General features: G+C 45.1%; 1 protein-coding gene across 1 annotated transcript in view; it reads right to left on the bottom strand.

Annotated features, from left to right (window-relative positions):
• Positions 1-3,009: 3,009 nt before the first annotated feature.
• The window catches only part of LOC137587735 (phospholipid phosphatase-related protein type 4), a 35,287-nt gene continuing 16,524 nt past the window's right edge, over positions 3,010-21,772 (bottom strand). The window contains exons 3-7 of the mRNA XM_068304339.1: positions 19,292-19,421; positions 18,960-19,155; positions 11,103-11,160; positions 5,249-5,422; positions 3,010-4,677 (exon numbers count right to left, since the gene is read on the bottom strand). Coding sequence (XP_068160440.1) covers positions 3,010-4,677; positions 5,249-5,422; positions 11,103-11,160; positions 18,960-19,155; positions 19,292-19,421 — 2,226 coding nt within the window. The remainder of the gene's footprint in view (positions 4,678-5,248; positions 5,423-11,102; positions 11,161-18,959; positions 19,156-19,291; positions 19,422-21,772) is intronic.

Here is a 21,772-nt window from a genome sequence, read left to right as displayed (position 1 = left end):
TGGATCAAAGCATGTTCGTAGTGAGTGGCACAAGCAGCAGGGATGACTACAGCCTCGAGAAGATTGCAAACCAAGCTGATCTAAGAACCTGGGTGAGCCTCAGACAGAGTGAACATCAAGAGTTTCAACACACAGGAATGGGCTACGAGTGTAACGTTCCTGTCAAGCCACTTCTGAACAGCAGCGAGATAGAGATACCAAATCTGTAGTTCATCCAGAGCATCCAGAGCATCCAGAACATTCGTGGATACGAACAGCCGCGTGCTGCAATATTGGGATTGCTGGGGGGGAAATAAATTTTATCCTTGGGGGTGTAGAGGCTCAGCAAAGCGTTAAAATGCTGAGGTATTCCACCGCCCTGATGCACTTCCTGCTCGTCAAAAGTCTGAGTTTAGCGTCAAAAAACTCTTAATTCTTCCAAACAGAAACCTGACCCGGCCAACATTGGTTCCTACTTACACCTGAGCACCGATTATCCCAGGAGACATAACAACACCATTTGTCTCCTACAGGAGGACGACCCCCTCAGTAATTAATAAAATAGGAACTAACAGGTGGTGACAGAGTTTCCTGACAGGTCGTCTATCGTCTACTTTGCTGCTCTAACGCTAATCTGACCTGAATTGTCTTCAGTCTCCATGTTGGTGAACGTCTCCATGAACAAAAATGCATTGTGGGTTCAATGTGAGGCCTAGTTAGACCATCGTCATCACATCAGCACAGAAAATTAAATGTTTCACGTCTTGTTAAGTTTGTTTTAAATATGAATATTCAACCTGGCAGCGTGTCTGGAGGGTCTCCATGCCTGTCGCCCCAAAGTCCCCTGGGATTGGCCCTGTTGGAGGCTTATGCTGTCATGATTTAAAAAAATCTAAAAATCTAATGATTTTTAAGTTAAAATTGACACACAAATTCTAGTATTTATATTTATGTGTGTGTGGGTGTGTGTCTGTCTGTCTCTCTCTCTCTCTCTCTCTCTATATATATATATATAAATATATATATATATATATATATATATATATATATATATATATATATATATATATATATATGGATTTAGAAGGATTTAATGGTGTAATTTAATAGTGATATCCTATGTCCTTGTCATTAAAAGGACCTTTATGTAACAGGAAACGAAGCTGGAGTGCTGAAACACGTAATTAGATTCATCCTTCACAGATTGTTCTGCCTCAAATATTTATAATCAATGTTATATTTTTAATAAATATTATGTATATGCTTTTTCTTTGATGAGAATGATTAAAGTTTTTTTTTAGTTACGAACAAACATAAAACAGAAAAAAGTGGAATGTTCTCATATAGTCTTTTAGAAGTAGTTCTATGTTAGGACAAACAATTCCTGGGACAGATGCTACAGACAGCTGGGTACTTGTGCAAAAACTAAGCTAAATGCTATTTAAGACAATTCTTCTTAAAACTTCTTAAAACCCCCGTTTAAATAATCTACAATTCAAGAACCAGGAATAAACTAATGATTGTATTTCTAAGGAACTCTCTATCTTCTGCTACAGAGCAGGTTCTTCACTAACAGAAGAGAAATCAGTGACAGTGCATAGTGATTGGTCCAGACACACGTGTGTGTTCACTAGGTCAGCTTTACTTGCTCTACACAAATAAAAGTCTAGTTTCTTTTCAGGTCACGGGGATAGACACACATCATACTTCCTGTGAACCACTAGTGAATGTCCTGGTGAGTCCTACCCTAAAAGCAAACCACAGTTTTCTGGGTAAGTATTGCAGTAAATTTTAGAAACTATCCCAATTTCCCTACAGTTAAAAACAAGTAGAATAATTGTTGCTTTCTTGTGCGGACAGAGACTTTATAATGTAAATACAGGATAAAGATAAGGTCAGGGTTCACAGTATACAAGCTACAGTTAACACACTTCAGTGCAAGTTACAGCATGTTTGACTCAATAGAAGGAATGTTAAGCACACTTACGGTTCAAATAGTACTCAGTTGATTTTGTTATTTATGTGCAGCAAAATACAAAATGCATTGCTGTCACTTAATAATTGTAAAATATTCCTCCATCTATTTTCTGGTAGATTTGAATTGTTTCATTTTCAGACACTCATCTGCCTTGTGGATGACGGGTTATCATCTCAGCTGGCTCCGGGTGAGAGGTACCCTGAACGAGACGCCAGCTATTTTTTGTTGGATTTAGCACCCAGGGTGCCATAGTGGTGTAGTGGTGCAAATAACCCTTTTTCCCCACAGGGAAAAGACTTCAGATTCATTTCCTGTCTCTGTGGAGTTCTTATGTTCTCCACGTGTCTGTGTGGGTTCCCTCCGTGTTCTACAGCTTCCTCCTGCCTCCAGAAACATGCAGCTTAGGTGAACTGGTCAGCAGGTGTGAGTGTGAGCACGTTTGTGTGTTTGTCTTTCATGTTACCCCAGGCTGGCGTCTTGTCTGGGATGTATCCCACCTTTCGCCCAGAGCAAGCTGGGATAGGCTTTAGCAGACACGTGACCCGCCAGGCGGATAAACTGTTGTCAACAAAACCATTGCGATTGTCTGGTCTACGAGAAATCGGATGAATGGGTGGATCGTTTAGCACCGCTTTCAAACACATATATAACTGATAGTGGCACAAAGGAAACACGTGTTTCACAGCTACGATACAAATGTTTTGCTGCTTTTGCTGCTTTTACTACAGTTGATGATTGCTGTGCTACTTGCTTTTTAATTTTGTGACGATTTAACTCCAAAACATACAGAAATATTTAAAAAGGATCCTCCAAAAACACTGGAACAATATTAGAATAAGTTTCCACCAAGGTATGCAGTGATTATTTCTACAACACACAATAGGTTGTGATTCTGTGTAAACACATACAAAAGTTTCATGCTCAAAACATTTGTTTTTTAAGTTGTTGTATAAAAGGCGAGCGATGATGACGTGTTGTCAGAAACATGGGATTCCCTGAACATGCAGCTGTCTGGTATTATGAGCTACAATTTGTCAGAAATCCACGTTACTTTAGTCCTTGAATACAGGAATGATGGAAGTACCCTTGTAGAAAATGTTTCGGGCACTATCAGGACAGTCGGCTCTCTCTGGAATCAGGACAATGTTATTGCCTCTTCTCTGCAGAGTGGATTCATGACTGGGGGCAGTGGTTGAAGGGGTTTCTGAAGTGATTGCGCCACCTCGTCCACCTGGCACAGAACCGCTGCCGTCCCCTGGAGTGACCCTTATGGTGGAGGGACCCTGGGTGTGGGGCCCGTGCTCTGAGCTGGTGTTCTGGGTGTGGACAGTCGCTGTGGATGGGGTGTTCATGGTAGCAGTAGTGGTAACAACTTGATTGGCGTGCTTGCTGTCATTGGACCCTTCGTGAACAGAGTTTGCACTTTCTGAGTCTCTACTTGGGTCACTGAGTTCAAAGGACTGCCTGAAATCCCCACCCACTCCTCCAGGTCCACTCATCTGTGCACCTCCAATGACTCCACCGGCGTGATCGACAGAGCACCACCTCCATGACCCACTGCCATCCATCGACGGAGCCTGGATCACTGGCTTTTTGTGTTCGGGGTGGGCGTCTACTCTGACTACCGCTCCAGTACTGCCTGAAACACTGCCTGAGGTACTCCCCAGTGGGCTGGGGGCTGTGGTAGGGGTTGGGTCCTGATCTGTCAGAGCCTTGTAGTGAGCAGAACCCTGGTAACTCCCACTGGTACGGAAACCAGTGGTGCTCTCGTCTAAACTCTTGGAGTGCGTCTTCAGCAGGTCTTGTTGCTTGGACAGAGCGATCACTTGTGCGATTCGTGGCTGGGTGTTGGCCCCCCTACCATTGGTGGTGAGGATGGTGGTCTTCTCAGCAGCCTTTTGCCAGTTAGCTTGAGCTGTGCTGTTTGACGTCAACGTCTCGTTTGTTCCTCGACCCGCCCTCCTTTTGGGGGAGGTGGCATTGTAATTCTCATGGGCTTCCTCTGGTATGTGGACCAACTGTGATGACCCAGGTCTGGACTGCATGGCTATCCTGGCCCCTCCAGTAATGCCACTACAGTTACTGGGCAGAGTAGCACTGGTCCCAGTGGTCAGAGCAGACATGTATGCGTGTGGATCGAAGCCCCCGTTTAGGCCCACAGCTGCTGACTGGAGGTCCATGCTGCCATGGTGGTACGGGTGTTGGGAGGACTGGCCAGACGAGGAGTCCACAGAGGAGGAAAAGGAGTCTGGGACCTGGAGGGAGCACTGATGTTTGCTGTTCTTACTCTTCCATTGGGACAGGAGCTGTTTTGAGCGACTGGTGTCCATGGAGGCGTGGTGGAGGGTCACAGCATGGTGTCTGGCTGCTTCCTCGTACGCCGCCATGGCCTGGGGGGTGTGGACCCGAGGAAGGGTGTGACTACAGGTCACCATGGCATCTCTGTTTGGAGGGCTGTAGGGGGAAAAAGCTTCGACAGCACTACCGGACCCCTTACGGCCTTCATCAAGCCTCTGCTGTTGGTGACCAATGTGAAGGAGGCCCTCAGAGTGGGAGGAGGGTAAGCCATGCTTTCCAACAATGCTAGCCTTGATTTGTGGATGGTGGAGAAGGGCATCTTGGGTAATGTGTGGAAAGGAGCAGGGGGGGTGGTGTAGGAGAAGAGTGGATCTGGTGCTAGCTTCTTCACTGGGCTGAAAGTTGCTGACTGCATACAAACCCTGCAACAGAAGAAACACACCATTAACACATCACACACAGTGGAGTGTACTAATTAGAAATATACTGCATTTCTTGATTGGTTGATTCAAAAACTTACAAAAGACATACATAAGGCCAGAGTTTTGACCCCTAGCTTTGACATCGGTCCTCAGGGCTCTTGTAGTATTTTATAAAGGGTTAGCGTGAAATAAGAGAAAGAAGAAGGTCGACTCTCTCAGTCATTTCAGATGGTCAAGAGGGACACGTGACCTGGCTGAGACTGTTTGCATCCCGCTCTGTGTGGAGTTTGCATGTTTTCCTCATGTCTGTGTGGGCTAATGGTTGTTTAGCCCATTAGCATTGTAGACCTTGAATGTGCCAACATCTTCATAACATCCACTCGCCCCCCCGTAGATATTTCTATCTGATGTTACGACATTTGTTTGTTCCCATTTTGAGTGAATCTCACTGTTTTATTAATGTTATTGCTGCAGTAACATTCAGAGACTCCAGGGTGATGTAGGTTCAGTAATCAGCTAAACTGATGAGTGTCTGTTTGAAAACTATTCCTTTGCTGGGGTTTGTCCCTACCAGATAGACAGCGATAGAACCTCCCAGTAGAAAGCCAAGGTAGACGTCGGTGGCGTGGTTCTTGTACTGAATAATCCGGGTCAAACCACAGATGATGGCGCAGACGATGATGGAGAAGACGAGCAGGGGCTTCAGCAGCTTGGATGAATCTGTCAGGGTGCTGTTGAAGTACATCTGTGGACACATGACAGAATTATTGTCCATTCTCCCTGAATGAAGATAGATATGTGTTGTATCAGTGTGTGCGATTAACAAATTCCGCAATAGAGCTACGAACTATTCATCTTATTATTTCCGGTAATTTAAACGTTTCTGAACCCTCCCCATACTGATACTGTATTAAACCACCTTCTATCTGTATTACCTTTAAAACACCCTGAGAGACTGTTTAAAGCACTTTTGAGTCTCACTGAAGTCCGAGACTCACGGAACGTAGAGCATCTCAAGATTCCGTCAGCCAATTGAATGCGTTTACAGTATCACGTGGCTGCTACCAAAAATCTGCGATGAGGTGAAGTCGTGAGCGTTGATGCACAAAAAGGCACATTGTAAAATAAAAGATTAAATATAAAGGATACAGGTAGTCGTCGACTTACGACCGCGATTGGGCCCGACAGATCGGTCGTAATTCGACTTGGTCGTAAATCGACCCTTAAGTAAAAATTCAATCCAGCATCGCTGGTGCTGGTTCTTGGCTGGGGGTCGTCCAGATCATCAGCTGGTGCAGCATGTGGGTTGGTGGGAGCGGGAGACGATCTTTTCATAATCATTGTGAGCTTTGTCTGAATTGTTCGTTTCTTTTTCTCCTCATAAATTTCACGATATGGACGGAAAGCGTCGTTTGCCATCCGTTCAATCCTTGCAAATGTTTCTATGTTCTATGTGCATTTCTTCAAAGTGTGCACGGAGTTTATTTAACAGGGAAAAGCCTTCTGACAAGCCTTTGGTGGTGAACATTTTTTCTGTTTCCTCCTCTTCTTTCTCTGCTTCTCTTCTCTCTTCTTCTTCCACTCTTTCTTCTTCCAGCGCGATCAGTTCTTCATACAGCGCGATCATTCGTCAGTTCTCCAAGGAGAGGTTTTTTGCCAGTTTCACTATTTTCTCCCGAATCTGATCAAGTTCTTCGTCACTTTCAAATCCAGCAGAAGAGTTCACGTAACGCTTGACAGTTTTTCCATACGCCATTCATACATTTCTCCGTCACAGCCTCCTAAGCAGCCCAGCCCATCAGTAGTGGGCTGGGCTGCTGATCTCAGTGTGACTGAACAGCGTGTGTGCGGCGTGGGGACTGGAGAGAGCGCGGGAGTCTCAGAGCGTGAGCACTGTGGCTGGAGGGAATGCCCCGCCCTACCCGGACATTGTGGTCGTAAAGTCGGTCGGTCGTAAGTTGCATAGGTCGTAAGTTGACGACTACCTGTACAATGTTTTAGAGAGCAGATTTAAAGGGACAGGAAAGTCATTGTAAAGTAATATATATCTAGTTTATCATTATGAAAAAATAAAAATAATTTCCTGATGTCTGGCATCATCCCTGTGGTCAGGAAACCTTCAAATCTGTGCTGCAGCATTTTTGTATACAGTGGTCACTGGGGGTCATAAGTCATCGGCGACACCCGTCGCTTCATCAGTCAGGGCAGCCATTAGAACACAATAGAATCACTGAAGCCATAAACCCAATAAAGTCATGGCCACTTGTGAGGTGAACTGTTGTTCCAACACAACAGGAGTTACACACAGAGATAGGAACCTACTGTATCATTATTCAGAATACCTTCTGGAAAGATTGGAGAGCAATGGAGAGCAGGATAAACAGGGTCAGAATGACCATAGATCCAAGGATCTGTCATGAGCACTTCGACCAGATGATTTCCAAAGAGATTTGAAGGTAAGATCATTTTCAGCTCTTGACAGGCTCCACAGTGTCATCACCCAGCTGTAGGGGAGGTGGATCTGGTCTGTCACCAACATGCATGAATTTGGTTTTGGTCCAGCTCACTCGAAGACCAAACTTCTCTGCCTCTCCTCTGTATATGTCCAGGGCGTCTCTCAGCTGGCTGTAGGATGAGCTGAGTAGGATGGTGTTGTCAGCATACTCCAGGTCGGTCAGGTGGTAGTTTCCAAGGGACACCCCAGGGACTCGCTCACAGACCCTGGACATCAGATGGTCAATGATACAGTTAAAAAGGTTAGGAGCGACCACATAGCCCTGGTGAACGCCACTGGAGATGGAGAACCAGTCGGAGTCTGTACCGTTGATACGGACACAGCTCTCTGGGTTGCTGTAGACCAGCTTGAGCAGGGCAACTATCTTAGGTGGTGCTCCAAGGGTCTGTAGAATACTCCAGAGTGAGGTATGGCAGACAGTATCAAAGGCAGCCTTCAGATCGATGAACCTGATGTATAGATGGCGATCTTTGCAGAATTCTTGGGTCTTCTCTATTAACGGCAGAGATGTGGTCTGTGGTGGAGCGGTTAGGCATGAAGCCAGCCTGCTGGAGACGGCGGCGACTTCTGATGGCTGGGAGAGAACGGGTGAGCAAGATCCTGGTGAAGAGCTTGCTGGGGATGGAGAGAAGTGTGATGCCTCTGTGGTTGCTGCAGACTAGCCTGACACTCTTATGTTTCCAGAAGGGTAGGATGATTCCTCTGGTCCTGTCACTGGGATGTCTCTCTGTCTCCCACACATGGTTGAAGGTGTGGGTGAGCCACTCAACAAGACTGTCACTGCCAGACTTTAGCATCTCAGCCGTTACTACACAGATGCCAGGGGCTTTCCTGTTAAGTTACTTCAGAGTGGTTCTGACTTCCTCGGGTCTGTACTGCAGGCGTCGCTAGGGACTGAGGTGTTTGCAGCCATGATGATGGTGGGATCATTGGGGTGGAACTGTGCTGCAAAAGGAGGCTGAAGCGCTCTTTCCAGCGCACGAGGCAGTCTGCTTCTGTTGTTATGATGTTGCCATCAGAGTCTTTAACCAGGGCTGTCTTGATGCGTGGGCCATTGCGGGCTTGGCGCCGCAGAGTGACGACACGGCTCATGTTGTTGGTATTGGGCACAGATTCGAGGTGGTCAGCTTGTGCTTGCCAGAACTTCTCTCTGTCCTCAGCTATGGCCACGTTGTGCGTTATTTTTTAATAGAAATACATGAAAACTAGCGGGAACCCGTGGAAAATCACCATAAAACAATAATATCAGACTTCATACCAAACACATGAAAACAAATGTATTGGTATTATAAACCAACCGCACCCATCAGAGTTCTCCACCAGGGGGCAGTGCATCCCGGTCAGACCCTGAACTGGCATCTTTGGCGAGGAACGTGAATGAATGGATGAATACATGACAGACGTACTGTACTGTAACATCTGTTTGTTACATGTTTTGATGCATTTTTATGCTTTATAAAACATTTATGACTGAATTTTGTGGACTTGGAACGGATTAGGGCATTTGCATGGAAAACGCGTCTCTACTGACGAAATTTTCTACTTACGAAATTTCTTCCAGAACCAATTAACTCACAGAGTGCTAAAGATGAAATATTTCGTCTTATAGAATCCAAACGTTGAGTGCCAAAGACGTCATATTTCGTCTTAGGCGTTTTTTATAGGGAACGTTAGATCAAAGCGTTTCGCACATTCTGTGTGATTTTCAGCCTTGTATTCCATTTATTCCGGTCGGGGGCAGTGTTTCACACCCTAGATCACCAGATAAAACGACGAAGAAGCGTCGGTGTTGGGGCAGTAGTGGAGAGAAAAATGGCGAAGCGCAAGACGAAAGCATGTGGAGGAGGCAGGTTCAAGCAGCTCACACTGGCACAGAGCTTGTCTGGCAGTGTAGCTGCTGTGGAAATGAGCGAGAGCGGTAAAGATCGGGGGGGTGCAGGAGATGCACCCAAGGAGGTTGATGACCGGATCAGAGGCAAGGAAAGCGTGGCGGGTTGTAGCGGGGGCCCCCCGCAGTTCGGCGGCGTCCCACGTGGGAGCGCCGCTGCTGGTCTTGGCCTGGCAGGACAAGCGCCTGGTGAGGATGATAAAAACCTGCCACAACGACAGGATGCAGAGGGTGGAGGTGTGGCAGAAGGGTCAGCTGGACAAAGTGGCACAGCTCAAACCGGAGTGTGTGGTGGAGTACAATTCCTGCATGAATGGGGTGGACAAACTAGACCAGAACATTGCGTACTACCCCTTCATCAGGAAAACTCAAAACTGGACAAAAAAGTTTGTCGCCTATTTGTTCCAGATTTGTGTGTACAACGCCTATGTGTTGTTCAGGTCCAGGAACCCAGGGATCAAGAAATCGCACCTTGATTTCATGAAGGATATTGCCAGGTCCTGGACTGAAAAGGGGTACGTGTCACATGAGGAGGAGATGGAGGTCGAAGACGTGCTGCAAACCAGGTCACTCAGAAACAGAGACCCAGAAGGCAGACTCGATGGCCTGATGTCCAGGCACAAGCTGGAACGTTTGAGGGCCACAACAAAGAAGGCACATCCCTCAAGGAAATGTCGGGTGTGTGTTAGAAGGGGTGGGAGGAGTGAGACCAGGATGTGGTGCAAGGCCTGTCGTATTCCCCTGCATGCAGGAGAATGCTTCACTGCGTATCACACGCAAAAAAAATATCATTCATTACACCCACACACACTCACCTGTAAATGGTTCTGACAGTTGAGAGTGAAATGAATGTACTCTTTGTTATGTTTTGTCTAATTTTCAAAATTGTTATAAAATCATTTGTTCATCAAAAAACATTTTTCTAATGTTGTTTGCATTGTTTCAATAAGTAAAAGTATTTTCAGAAGTTTGATGTTGGAGTTTTGCTTGAATTTGCTTCTCTGCAGTAAAACGTCATTATCTCCGTTTTCTGGTCAAAATCAGCCGTTTTTGCTGAAACCACCCTGTGTTCTACGGGCAATAACTAAACACACATAGATGCTAGAAACAATTTTTTTTTCTGATGAAAGAAGACAGTCTAAAGTTTCGGGTGATATGTGGAATGCTTATGTAGCCTAAAAAATGAATATTTGGTGGGCCTTCAAAATTCAGTGAAAATGCTCAAAATCTCTGGCACTGGGGAGCTGTCCGCGCTGAAAGTGTCTGGCAGTCAATGAGTTAATTTCGTAGGTACCGCAATATTAGTATTTTTTTGTGATGTACAACTACTGTATTTCTATAGGCAGGGACTCATGCAGCATCAATGATTATCCTGAACCAGCGGGTGGCACTGTGGTACCGTTGTACTAAATACAATCTTCTAGTCGGATGAAGAGATTTTTAGCTGATTTTTTTTTTTTTTTTCATAATTACATGTGAACTTCTCAGGAATAACAGTACAGGCATTAAATACAAATAGCCCCTCGCTGTTCTTTCACGTTTAATGAAAATACAGTCAAGTGTGTGTGTGTGTGTGTGTGTGTGTGTGTGTGTGTGTGTGTGTGTGTGTGTGTGTGTGTGTGTGTGTGTGTGTGTGTGTGTGTGTGTGTGTGTGTGTGTGTGTGTGTGTGTGTGTGTGTGTGGAAACTGGTCTACTCAAATCCTCTGTAAGACGACTCTATGCTCACAATGATGATTTTGTTTCTAACAACATTAGCATGTTGGGACAACTATAAAAAACAGGTGGAAGTTAACGACCTTGAAGCAAATTTATTTACAAAGATTGATTTTGCTTTTTACACCATCATGTGTGTGCATTATTATATTTTATGTGTGAAAAGTTGATATTGTAGACATCAATAGATTGTACACTGAAGGGTAGAAAGAGACCCACGCTGAAACAAGAGATCTTCCCCTGTACACTTGTCCTGATCACGAGAGAGTGAGCACACTTCTATGTTCACGGGGTGAAGTATTACTCACCGACACGTAGACGGCAGCAAAGGAGGCCAGGGTCGCGTGCTGTGATGGAAAGGATTTTCTGCGAGACATGTAAAAACAAGAGCAGGTGGATAAATGTGTTCATTACAGACAGTTGTCACTGCTGTACACAACATCAGATGTGAACCGACCCACCTGATGCATCTTTTTCACGTACTTTTGCCTTATTTTGACAGTTATTAAAGATTGTCAGACAGCAAAAAAGCATTATTTTATATCTTATCACCAAAATATAATTCCATCAGTCATTTTTGTAGTACTATTGTTATGCAAAAGACTTTTCCCATGAATTTGAGGTATTCCAGGGTTCTGTTGAAGGCCCAAAACAAAACTTGTTTCTACGAGTGTTTCTTAGGAAAACTGCAACCAGGAGTGCTGCAAAACAAACTGGCGCTGTTCTAAGAACAGGCAGAAAATATTGTACTACCCATCTCAAACATCTGTATATCATCAAAGTTTGTGTCACTGCCTCTGTCCCTGTGTCCCACAATCAATGAATGATTCAGTTAAACTGGTGTCGGTGGTGTTCTGGTAATAAATATATTAAACAGCACTGCAGAATCTGTTCCATTTTCATGTCACTTTTTTTTTAAAGTGAAAGACTCCTAAACCTTCAATAATCTCTAAACTGTCGGTAATCTCATCATCCAGAAGATTAACAGCATGAGTGATGGATGCCAGTAACAAGAAAAGACCAGCTGCTACTTCTATAGGTTCATCTCTATGAAGGATCCATGAAACCCTCCACCTGAAGACCTTCAGGTCTGTGGTTACAGACATCAGTCCTCTATGTCCCTTCTAATATACAATGTAGAAACACTAACAAAATGGGCACATAGGGCTATATCTACATATTTATATCTGTACATATATACATACTGTATATACACATACATAGGTACGTGTGTGTATACATATATAAAGAAAAATAGAGGTTTAATCATAAGAATTCTGTTTTAATACCAGATTAAAATAGACTGAAACACCAGCAGCAGCATCACTGCAGTGCAGCAGCTTCGTGTTGCTCTGGATAAGGAGAGACATATTAAAATTGCACAATGAGCGCCGAGGATGTTTTAGCCGAGAGCTGAAACTATATTTAGATACACTGAGTCTGCAGTCACATCTACATGTGTCCTAAATCCATTGAGCAAACCTCACACGCTCCTCTTTGCCCACAACCCAATGAAATCTCCTGGCGCCTGTGTCATGTGGCACAGGGAACATGTTTCAATTAAATTTATTGTACGGTATTTTTACATTATTTAATATTAATATTATTTAATATATTTCATCTGGATGAATTTGATTATAAAACTAAATTTAATGTGCGAAAGAAAATTTCAGTCTATGAATTATTGAGTCTTGTGCAGTGACATTTCTGTCAGAAGCAGCAAGAAGCCAGGCTCCCATTCTTTCCTTCACAGCTGTCATTTAATTTAACCTTATTTAACAGTTTTATTAATGTTGGTTTGTTGCAATGCTGCATCTCTTTCCCATTTATTGTTTATCCTAATATTAAAGTGACCTGACTCCAAATGTAGTGGATGTTCACAGACCCCGAGGAGGAGGGACGTGTTACACTGATTCATCTGGAACACATTCAGCCTCTTCGTAGAAAACACTCTATGTCCATGTTTGTTAGCGGTTTGTAATGGAAACACACACGCAGACACACTGTGAACTGTGTTTCACCTGCTGTGGTGCAAAAACATGTCAACAGCTGCAACAGAGAACCAAAATCAGAAAGACAGAGGAAACGTGTGTATATCTGTGTGAAGGCATACATGGATGAATCACTTTTAATTTTTATTATTTCTATTCAATAAATGAATGAATAAAATGAATACAAGTTTTACTAATAATTAATATGACTTCTGCTGATCATAAACATGAGGAGCACATTGGCACAAGAGGGGGTCAGAGGTTACTGGGAAATACATGTCCTTTCCTACACATAACAGTACGTGTACACGCTGGTCTGGAGAGGAGGAGCCACACATTTAGGTTGGACCCCACTTGGTTTACATACAGTTTGTCCAGGTTACATTAAATAAAGTTGTTAGGGTGTAGTTGTTAATGTAGCCGCAAGAGGACACAAGCCAGGGTCTTATTGTGCCGGTCCCAAGCCCGGATAAATACAGAAGGTTGCGTCAGGAAGGGCATCCGGCGTAAAACTTTTGCCAAATCAAAGATGCGAATCAAACCTATGACTTCCATACCGGATCGGTCGAGGCCCGGGTTAACAACGACCACCATCGGCGCTGTTGACCTACAGGGCGCCGGTGGAAATGGGATTACTGTTGGTCGAAGAAGGAGAGGAGGAAAGTGCGTTCGCTCGAAGAAAGAGAAGAGGAACACCAAGAGTATAGGACTGAGAGTAGAGACGTTGAATGTTGGAACTATGACAGGAAAAGGTAGAGAGTTGGTTGACATGATGCAGAGGAGGAAGGTAGACATACTGTGTGTCCAGGAGACCAGGTGGAAAGGTAGCAAGGCTAGAAGTTTAGGAGCAGGGTTCAAGTTGTTCTATCATGGTATAGATGGGAAGAAAAATGGAGGAGGAGTTATCTTGAAGGAGGAGTTTGTTAGGAATGTCCTGGAGGTAAAAACAGTGTCGGATAGAGTGATGAGTCTGAAGCTAGAAATAGAAGGTGTGATGTTCAATGTTGTTAGTGGGTATGCTCCACAGGTAGGATGTGAGCTGGAAGAGAAGGAGAAATTCTGGTCGGACTTTGATGAAGTGATGCAGAGCATACCTAGAAGTGAGAGAGTTGTCATTGGAGCAGACTTCAATGGACATGTTGGTGCAGGAAACAGAGGTGATGAGGAGGTGATGGGCAGGTTTGGTATCCAGGAGAGGAACGCAGAAGGACAGATGGTAGTTGACTTTGCAAAAAGGATGGAAATGGCTGTAGTGAATACTTTCTTCCAGAAGAGGCAGGAACATAGAGTGACCTATAAGAGTGGCGGTAGGAGCACACAGGTAGACTACATCTGGTGTAGACGGTGTAACCTGAAGGAGATCTGTGACTGTAAAGTAGTGGTAGGTGAGAGTGTAGCCAAACAGCATAGGATGGTGGTGTGTAGGATGACTCTGGTGGTGAGGAAGATGAAGAGGGCAAAGGCAGAGCAGAAGACAAAATGGTGGAAGCTGAAAAAGGAAGAGTGTTGCATGACTTTTAGGAAGGAGTTAAGACAGGCTCTGGGTGGTCAGGAGGTGCTTCCAGATGACTGGACAACTACAGCTAATGTGATCAGGGAGACAGGTAGGAGAGTACTTGGTGTGTCATCTGGAAGGAAAGTAGATAAGGAGACTTGATCATCAGATCATCTCAGACCCAACACCCTGGACACCATCTATTTAAAAGTCTACCCTCTGGGAGGCGCTACAGAGCCCTCCTCTCAAAAACAACCAGACTTAAAAACAGTTTCTTCCCCGAAGCCATAAGACACTTGAACAATAAACATTAAATATTTGTCTCCAAATCCCTGCAACATGCACTCAGCACCTGTGCATTGTGTCCCCCCCCCCCACCTACTGCATTTTGCATCTTGCATTTTGTATTTAGTATAGTTATTTATAATATTTAAAGTATTTAGAATAGTTAAGTTATGAATGCACAGTTTCAGACACCACCTGCCGGAAACAAATTCCTCGTCTGCTTTCAACAAACGATGGCCAATAAAGCTGATTCTGATTCTGATTGGTGGTGGAATGAGGAGGTACAGGAGTGTATACAGAGAAAGAGGTTAGCTAAGAAGAAGTGGGACACTGAGAGGACTGAGGAGAGTAGACAGGAGTACAGGGAGATGCAGCGTAAGGTGAAGGTAGAGGTAGCAAAGGCCAAACAAGAAGCTTATGATGACTTGTATGCTAGGTTGGACAGTAAGGAGGGAGAGACTGATCTATACCGGTTGGCAAGACAGAGAGACAGAGATGGGAAGGACGTGCAGCAGGTTAGGGTGATTAAGGATAGGGATGGAAGTCTATTGACAGGTGCCAGTAGTGTGATGGGAAGATGGAAAGAGTACTTTGAAGAGTTGATGAACGTGGAAAATGAGAGAGAACAAAGACTAGAAGAGGTGACTGTTGTGGACCAGGAAGTAGCAAAGATTAGTCAGGATGAAGTGAGGAGGGCACTGAAGAGGATGAAGAGTGGAAAGGCAGTCGGTCCTGATGATATACCTGTAGAGGTATGGAAGTGTCTAGGAGAGGTGGCAGTAGAGTTTCTGACTGGGTTGTTCAACAGGATCTTAGATAGTGAGAAGATGCCTGAGGAATGGAGGAGAAGTGTGCTGGTGCCCATTTTTAAGAACAAGGGAGATGTGCAGAGTTGTGGCAACTACAGAGGAATAAAGCTGATGAGCCATACAATGAAGTTATGGGAGAGAGTAGTGGAAGCTAGACTAAGGGCAGAAGTGAACATTTGTGAGCAGCAGTTTGGTTTCATGACAAAACAGAGTACTACAGATGCAGTATTTGCTTTGAAGATGTTGATAGAGAAGTACAGAGAAGGCCAGAGGGAGCTGCATTGTGTTTTTGTAGATCTGGAGAAAGCTGATGACAGGGTGTCCAGAGAGGAACTGTGGTATTGTATGAGGAAGTCTGGAGTGGCAGAGAAGTATGTTAGAGCGGTGCAGGACATGTATGAGGACTGTAAGACAGTGGTGAGGTGTGTGTAGGTGTGACAGAGGAGTTCAAGGTGGAGGTGGGACTGCATCAGGGATCAGCTCTGAGCCCCTTCTTGTTGCTATGGTGATGGACAGGCTGACAGACGAGGTCAGACAGGAATCTCCATGGACTATGATGTTTGCAGATGACATTGTGATCTGCAGTGAGAGCAGGGAACAGGTGGAGGAGAAGCTAGAGAGGTGGAGGTTTGTCCTGGAAAGGAGAGGAATGAAGGTTAGCCGCAGTAAGACAGAGTACATGTGTGTGAATGAGAGGGACCCAAGTGGAAGAGTGAGGTTACAGGGAGAAGAGATCAAGAAGGTGGAGGATTTGAAGTACTTAGGGTCAACAGTCCAGAGCAATGGAGAGTGTGGAAAAGAGGTGAAGAAGCGTGTCCAGGCAGGATGGAACGGGTGGAGGAAAGTGTCAGGTGTGATGTGTGATAGAAGAGTTTCAGCTAAAATGAAAGGAAAGGTGTACAAAACTGTGGTGAGACCAGCGATGTTGTTTGGTCTAGAGACAGTGTCCCTGAGGAAAAGACAGGAGACAGAGCTGGAGGTAGCAGAGATGAAGATGCTGAGGTTCTCTCTGGGAGTGACCAGGATGGATAGGATCAGGAATGAGTCCATCAGAGGGACAGCACATGTTAGAGGTTCTGGAGATAAAGTCAGAGAGGCCAGACTGAGATGGTTTGGACATGTCCAGAGGAGAGATAGTGAATATATTGGTAGAAGGATGCTGAGTTCTGAACTGCCAGGCAGGAGGCCTAGAGGAAGACCAAAGAGGAGGTTTGTGGATGTAGTGAAAGAGGACATGAAGGTAGTTGGTGTGAGAGAAGAGGATTCAAAGGACAGGGCTAGATGGAGGCAATTGATTCGCTGTGGCGACCCCTGAAGGGAAAAGTCGAAAGGAAAAGAAGAAGAAGAAGAAGAAGAAGATGTAGTTGTTGATCCAGAAGTCCACTTTGAGTCTGTTTGTGCTGAAGTTATGTGGATAGACACATCTGAAGGGTGAAAACTCACCCGCTGATAGGAGGAAGGAGGAATCCATTTTCTTAAGGGGTAATTCCACTGTACCAGAAAATGACGGTCTAAATATAGTAGTAATACAGTGTTAAAACTGTCCCCCACATGTTGCTTCAACACCTCTTTGTTGAAAGATCCAAATAATGACGAAAAAATGTGTGAATCGCTAAATACTTCAGTATTGTGATGTTGGGAACATGAAAGGCAACAGTGAGGGGTAAAAGGGTATTTTATTTTTCTGATGAGAAAGGAGGGGCAGAACATTTGGCCTTCTGCTGGCCTTTGTGGGCCGTGTGCTATCAGATGTTTACTGATGTTCCATGACAGGAGCTCTATGGTCTCAGACGATCTCTATTCCGTAGTGACGTTTCCTGTACTGGTAAGAAACCAGTTTGAGTGTTGAGGGCACCAAAGGGCAGTGGTTTGATTGTGAGCTGATTTCATGGTGTCACCACTGGCTGCAGGACTGGGTTGTGACTGTAAATGTCCTCCAATTATCAAACTAACATCAGTCTGTTCACACATACGGTGTGGTGTAAAGATGACATTATGTGACTATGTCACGCTGCCGCGATCCCCACAGGTGTGTGTGTGTGTGTTAGTGTGTGTGTGTGTGTGTGTGTGTGTGTGTGTTTGGGGGGTGATGCTTCATGTAGTTGTCAGTCATAGACACTAGGTGGAAGCAGAGAGCTTCAGTCCGATGGGTCTTGATTCAGGACAGCCGCCTCGTGTAATGAAATGTTTCTGTGTTGAATGAAGACAACTGGATTTGCTTTTTTGCAGTTTTTTACAGTTTATGTGAAAATAGTCTGTCTTCCAAAGGCCAACCCCCATCAAACCAAGGTGTGCACAAGGTGTACCTGTGCACACCTTGTGCACACCTTGTGGTGGTTTCTGTCCTGTTGGTGACAGAGACCACTGGACTGGATCAGCATCTTTTCCTGTTACATGTTTGTCCTCTTGTGTTTCATCGTGGAGTTACACCCAGCAAAGAGCTCCTGATCTTTGTGAAGGAACCTCACACACACACACACACACACACACACACACACACACACACACACACACACACACACACACACACACGGTTCTCTCTGAATAGCTCCATCCAGCTGTTAATATTTCTGATGTTCTGGTTGTGTTGAAGCTGACATCAGGAGTTTTTCCACACATCTCATCTGTTTTCCCCAAACAAAATGTCAACAACAGCTTTAAGCACTTCTTCACAACTGCCCCATCACTAAAAGATGTTTCTGTTGCCCCAAACTCCACCACGCCTTTAGTGAACATCCGTTTACATTTCTCTGGGTCATTTTGCCCTCAGCTCGGACTTCAGGGGATAATTCTGCTCAAAGCTCTGTGCTTTGTTTCATAGTGACGCTTCATGTCACCACTTTTAATTCATGCTACGTGTTCAGACCATGTGAGGTCAAATGGATTGAACTGTCTGACAGAGGAATAAACATAAATTCTGTCCACTCATTGTTAACCAGCGGTTTTCCTCGGTCACCTCCCTTCGTTTGGAGCTCTGCTGTCTCCCTTCTTCTGTGCCCCTGTAGCAGTAAACTCACAGCGGTAGAGAGCTGTCTCACTTCCTGGTACGCTGACAGTGCAGGGTAGACAAACGATCTGATTGGCTGAACTGAGTGGAGCTATTACCGTATTAACTGGAGGAGCAGCGCCGTAGCCGCGACCGTCAGAAAAAATTCTCCAAGAAAACCTCTCTGGTGAGTCCAGACAGGGGTCCAGACAGAACCATCACGCGGTCCGGGTCTAAGCCAACATATCATCAGTTCTTCTGTTGGGTCTTAGCCATTGTGTGGCTGTGCTAATTGTAGCTCATGCTAATCTGACTGAGAACTGACAACTAAATGGTGGATGAATGATATCAGAGGCAGTAATGATTGTAGCAGCAGAAACAGGAAAGATAGAAAAATAGATTCTAGAGGTCGAAGTAGAGCAGATCTTAATTCCTGACTAAATCAAATAAATTAAGAAAGAGCTGCTTTCACTGCACGCTACTGTTTGTTCGTGTGTGTGTGTGTGTGTGTGTGTGTGTGTGTGTGTGTGTGTGTGTGTGTGTGTGTGTGTGTGTGTGTTGTGTGTGTATTCTGTCTTGTGTGCTACAAACTGCCTCACCTGCCCTGGTTGATGGCTGTGGGGTCGGTCCCTGAGCAGATGTCCTCCATGACGTACGGGTTCCTCTCACAGCTGACACTGAGGAGGGTGTAGTTGGGTTTGCACACAGTGAGAAAGTAGGGTGTGGGGTATCCTGTCATCAGCTGCAGGATGTCAGTGATGAGGGCTGTGGCACAAAGACCGAACGCATGAACTCCTGAGAAAGAAGAGGATGTAATGAAGAGGTGAGGTTTAATTCATGTTATGGCCAAAACCTACTCACCACAATTAAGAAATAATAAACACAACACCTTTTCATCCCCAGTGGGTAAAAAATGAATAAATAAACCAACCAATGAAGCGGAAGGCTCTGCGTAAGAAGGAGTTGAAGTTGCATCCGGCGGTGCTGATGCTGGCTTCAGTCGCCGCTCCACTCTTCCCTCGAGGCCGACAGCAGAACAGGATGGCCTCCCCAAACATGATCTGTACACACATCCCATAATAACATAGCTGTTACAGAAGTGTTTGTAGTGTAATAACTGTCTTTAGTTCATTTAAGAAGGACACTGAATTATTTAATATCATTAACGAAGTTTTAATCTTTAAGGATAAAGATTTTATTCACATTAAACTTCTCACAGAACAAATACACATTTTGTGCATTAACAATAGTTCATGTTGGGGCTGTGGGGGGGTTTCTGGTAAGTCACTGCCTGCTTACCAATGAGAGCCGATGTGAAACTGTAGTTCAGTCTGTTTACTATCTACCCCCACCCACCCTCTCCTCCTGTCCTCTTCTGTCCAGTCACTACATCAAACCCAATAAAACTGTGATAGTGTTCCCTATCTGGCAATAATAGGAAAACTAATGAATCCTTTACTTAATTTTATTTATTTATTTCAACATGTTCATATAACAGACCCACACCTTCATCACATTCACATCAACAACATCTGAAAAAAAGGGGCTGATGGGTAGAAGTCATCAGGTTTGTGAAATTCCCCCAGAAACAACAAACGTCTCTCGTTACAACGTGTCGTCTACAAACTCAGACATTAAATGTTTTCAACCAGTTCATCCAGTGAATTCTGACAGACATTCATACCCTTATCCACTTCCAGATATTAGCCTTGTCCCAGATATACCCTAGAGTATAACCATGTTTACGTTCTTCCTAGGAACACAAGGTTTGTTAACATCATGGATAGTCAAACAGGAAGTTGACCTTACCAGTGTTCTCCACAAGAATATAATGATCACATTAACCTCCCTCAGCAGACAGTGTTCATACAAGAATTAACCAGTTTGTTACACTTTAACAGTTTCACATGGTGTTATATTGTCAGAAGATATCAACATGATCTTTAAAGTCTCAAGTTAATGTTATCCCTCCAAGCAGAAATCTGTGTTTTTTGTTCATTAGTCCATGTTTCTGACATTGATTATGTTGAATGGTTTTACAACTGTTCCACGTAATACTTGACGTGTCCAAAATCGTAGAGCTCCACTATTGAAGTGACTCTGTTGTACTGATCTCTGGTGTAGTAACAACTCTTGTTCTTCTTTATTGATCATATTTCAACAAATCCTCTGCTCTCCTGATCACCATTGTTTTCATCTGGTCCGGAAAAAGCCCCTTTGTTCTGATGAAGATCCTGCAGGTGTTGGTCCAGGTGTTGGTCCAGGTGTTGGTCCAGGTGTTGGTCCAGGTGTTGGTCCAGGTGTTGGTCCAGGTGTTGGTCCAGGTGTTGGTCCAGGTGTTGGTCCGGGTGTTGGTCCAGGTGTTGGTCCAGGTGTTGGTCCAGGTGTTGTCGATCAGCCCATTCTTCTTCAGTTCTCGAGCTTTTTTAGCGATATCAGCATTCTTTTTAGTGAGATTCTCATTAATGTAGACATTTTTTCCTTTCAAAACCTAGAGCTCCCTCACCCACCTGGAGACCAAAGACTCGTACGTCAGAATGCTGTTCATTGACTTCAGCTCAGCATTCAACACAATCGTCCCCCAGCAGCTCATCCACAAACTTGACCAGCTCGGACTCAACACCTCCATATGCAACCGGCTGCTGGACTTCCTGACAGGGAGACCACAAGCAGTTCAAGTTGGTAACAACACCTCCAGCACCATCACGCTGAACACGGAAGCCCCCCAAGGATGTGTTCTGAGCCCCCCCCCCCACTAACCATCAACGGCGCTGCAGTGGAAAGGGTCAGCAGCACCAAGTTCCTGGGTGTGCACATCTCTTGAGGACCTGTCCTGGGACCACAACACCGCATCGCTGGACAAAGAAGGCCAACAACGCCTCTACTTACTCCGCAAACTGAGGAGAACAAGAGCCCCACCCCCATCATGCTCACCTTCTACAGAGGCCCCATGGAGAGCATCCTGACCAGCTGCATCACCCTGTGGGACGGCGCCTGCACCGTTTCCTGCAGACCCTGCAGCGCATCGTGAGAGCAGCTGAAAAGATCACTGGTGTCTCTCCCCCTTCCCTCACAGACATTTATAACACCCGCCTCACCCGCAAAGCCATCGGCATTGCAGGTGACCCCCCCCCCCCACAGCCTTTTCAGCCTGCTGCCATCAGGTAGGAGACTACAGAGTCTGGGCCAGAACCAGCAGGATCAAGGACAGTTTCTGTCACCAGGCGGTCAGGAGGCTCAACCCCCTCCCTGCTCTGCCCCCTGACATAGCCTTGAACTCTACCTTCACACTGTCCTGCCCCCCCCAGCACCTGACTACCTATCTCTCCCTCCCTCCGTCAACTCAGGGACTGGTCACACGTCACTTCCCCTATGAGATTAGAGAGTATAGAGATGTTAACCATCCCTTGTG

The sequence above is a fragment of the Antennarius striatus genome, chromosome 20, assembly GCF_040054535.1.
Source record: "Antennarius striatus isolate MH-2024 chromosome 20, ASM4005453v1, whole genome shotgun sequence".
Classification (NCBI taxonomy): Eukaryota; Metazoa; Chordata; class Actinopteri; order Lophiiformes; family Antennariidae; genus Antennarius; species Antennarius striatus.
This window is presented reverse-complemented; position numbering and strand designations above follow the sequence as displayed.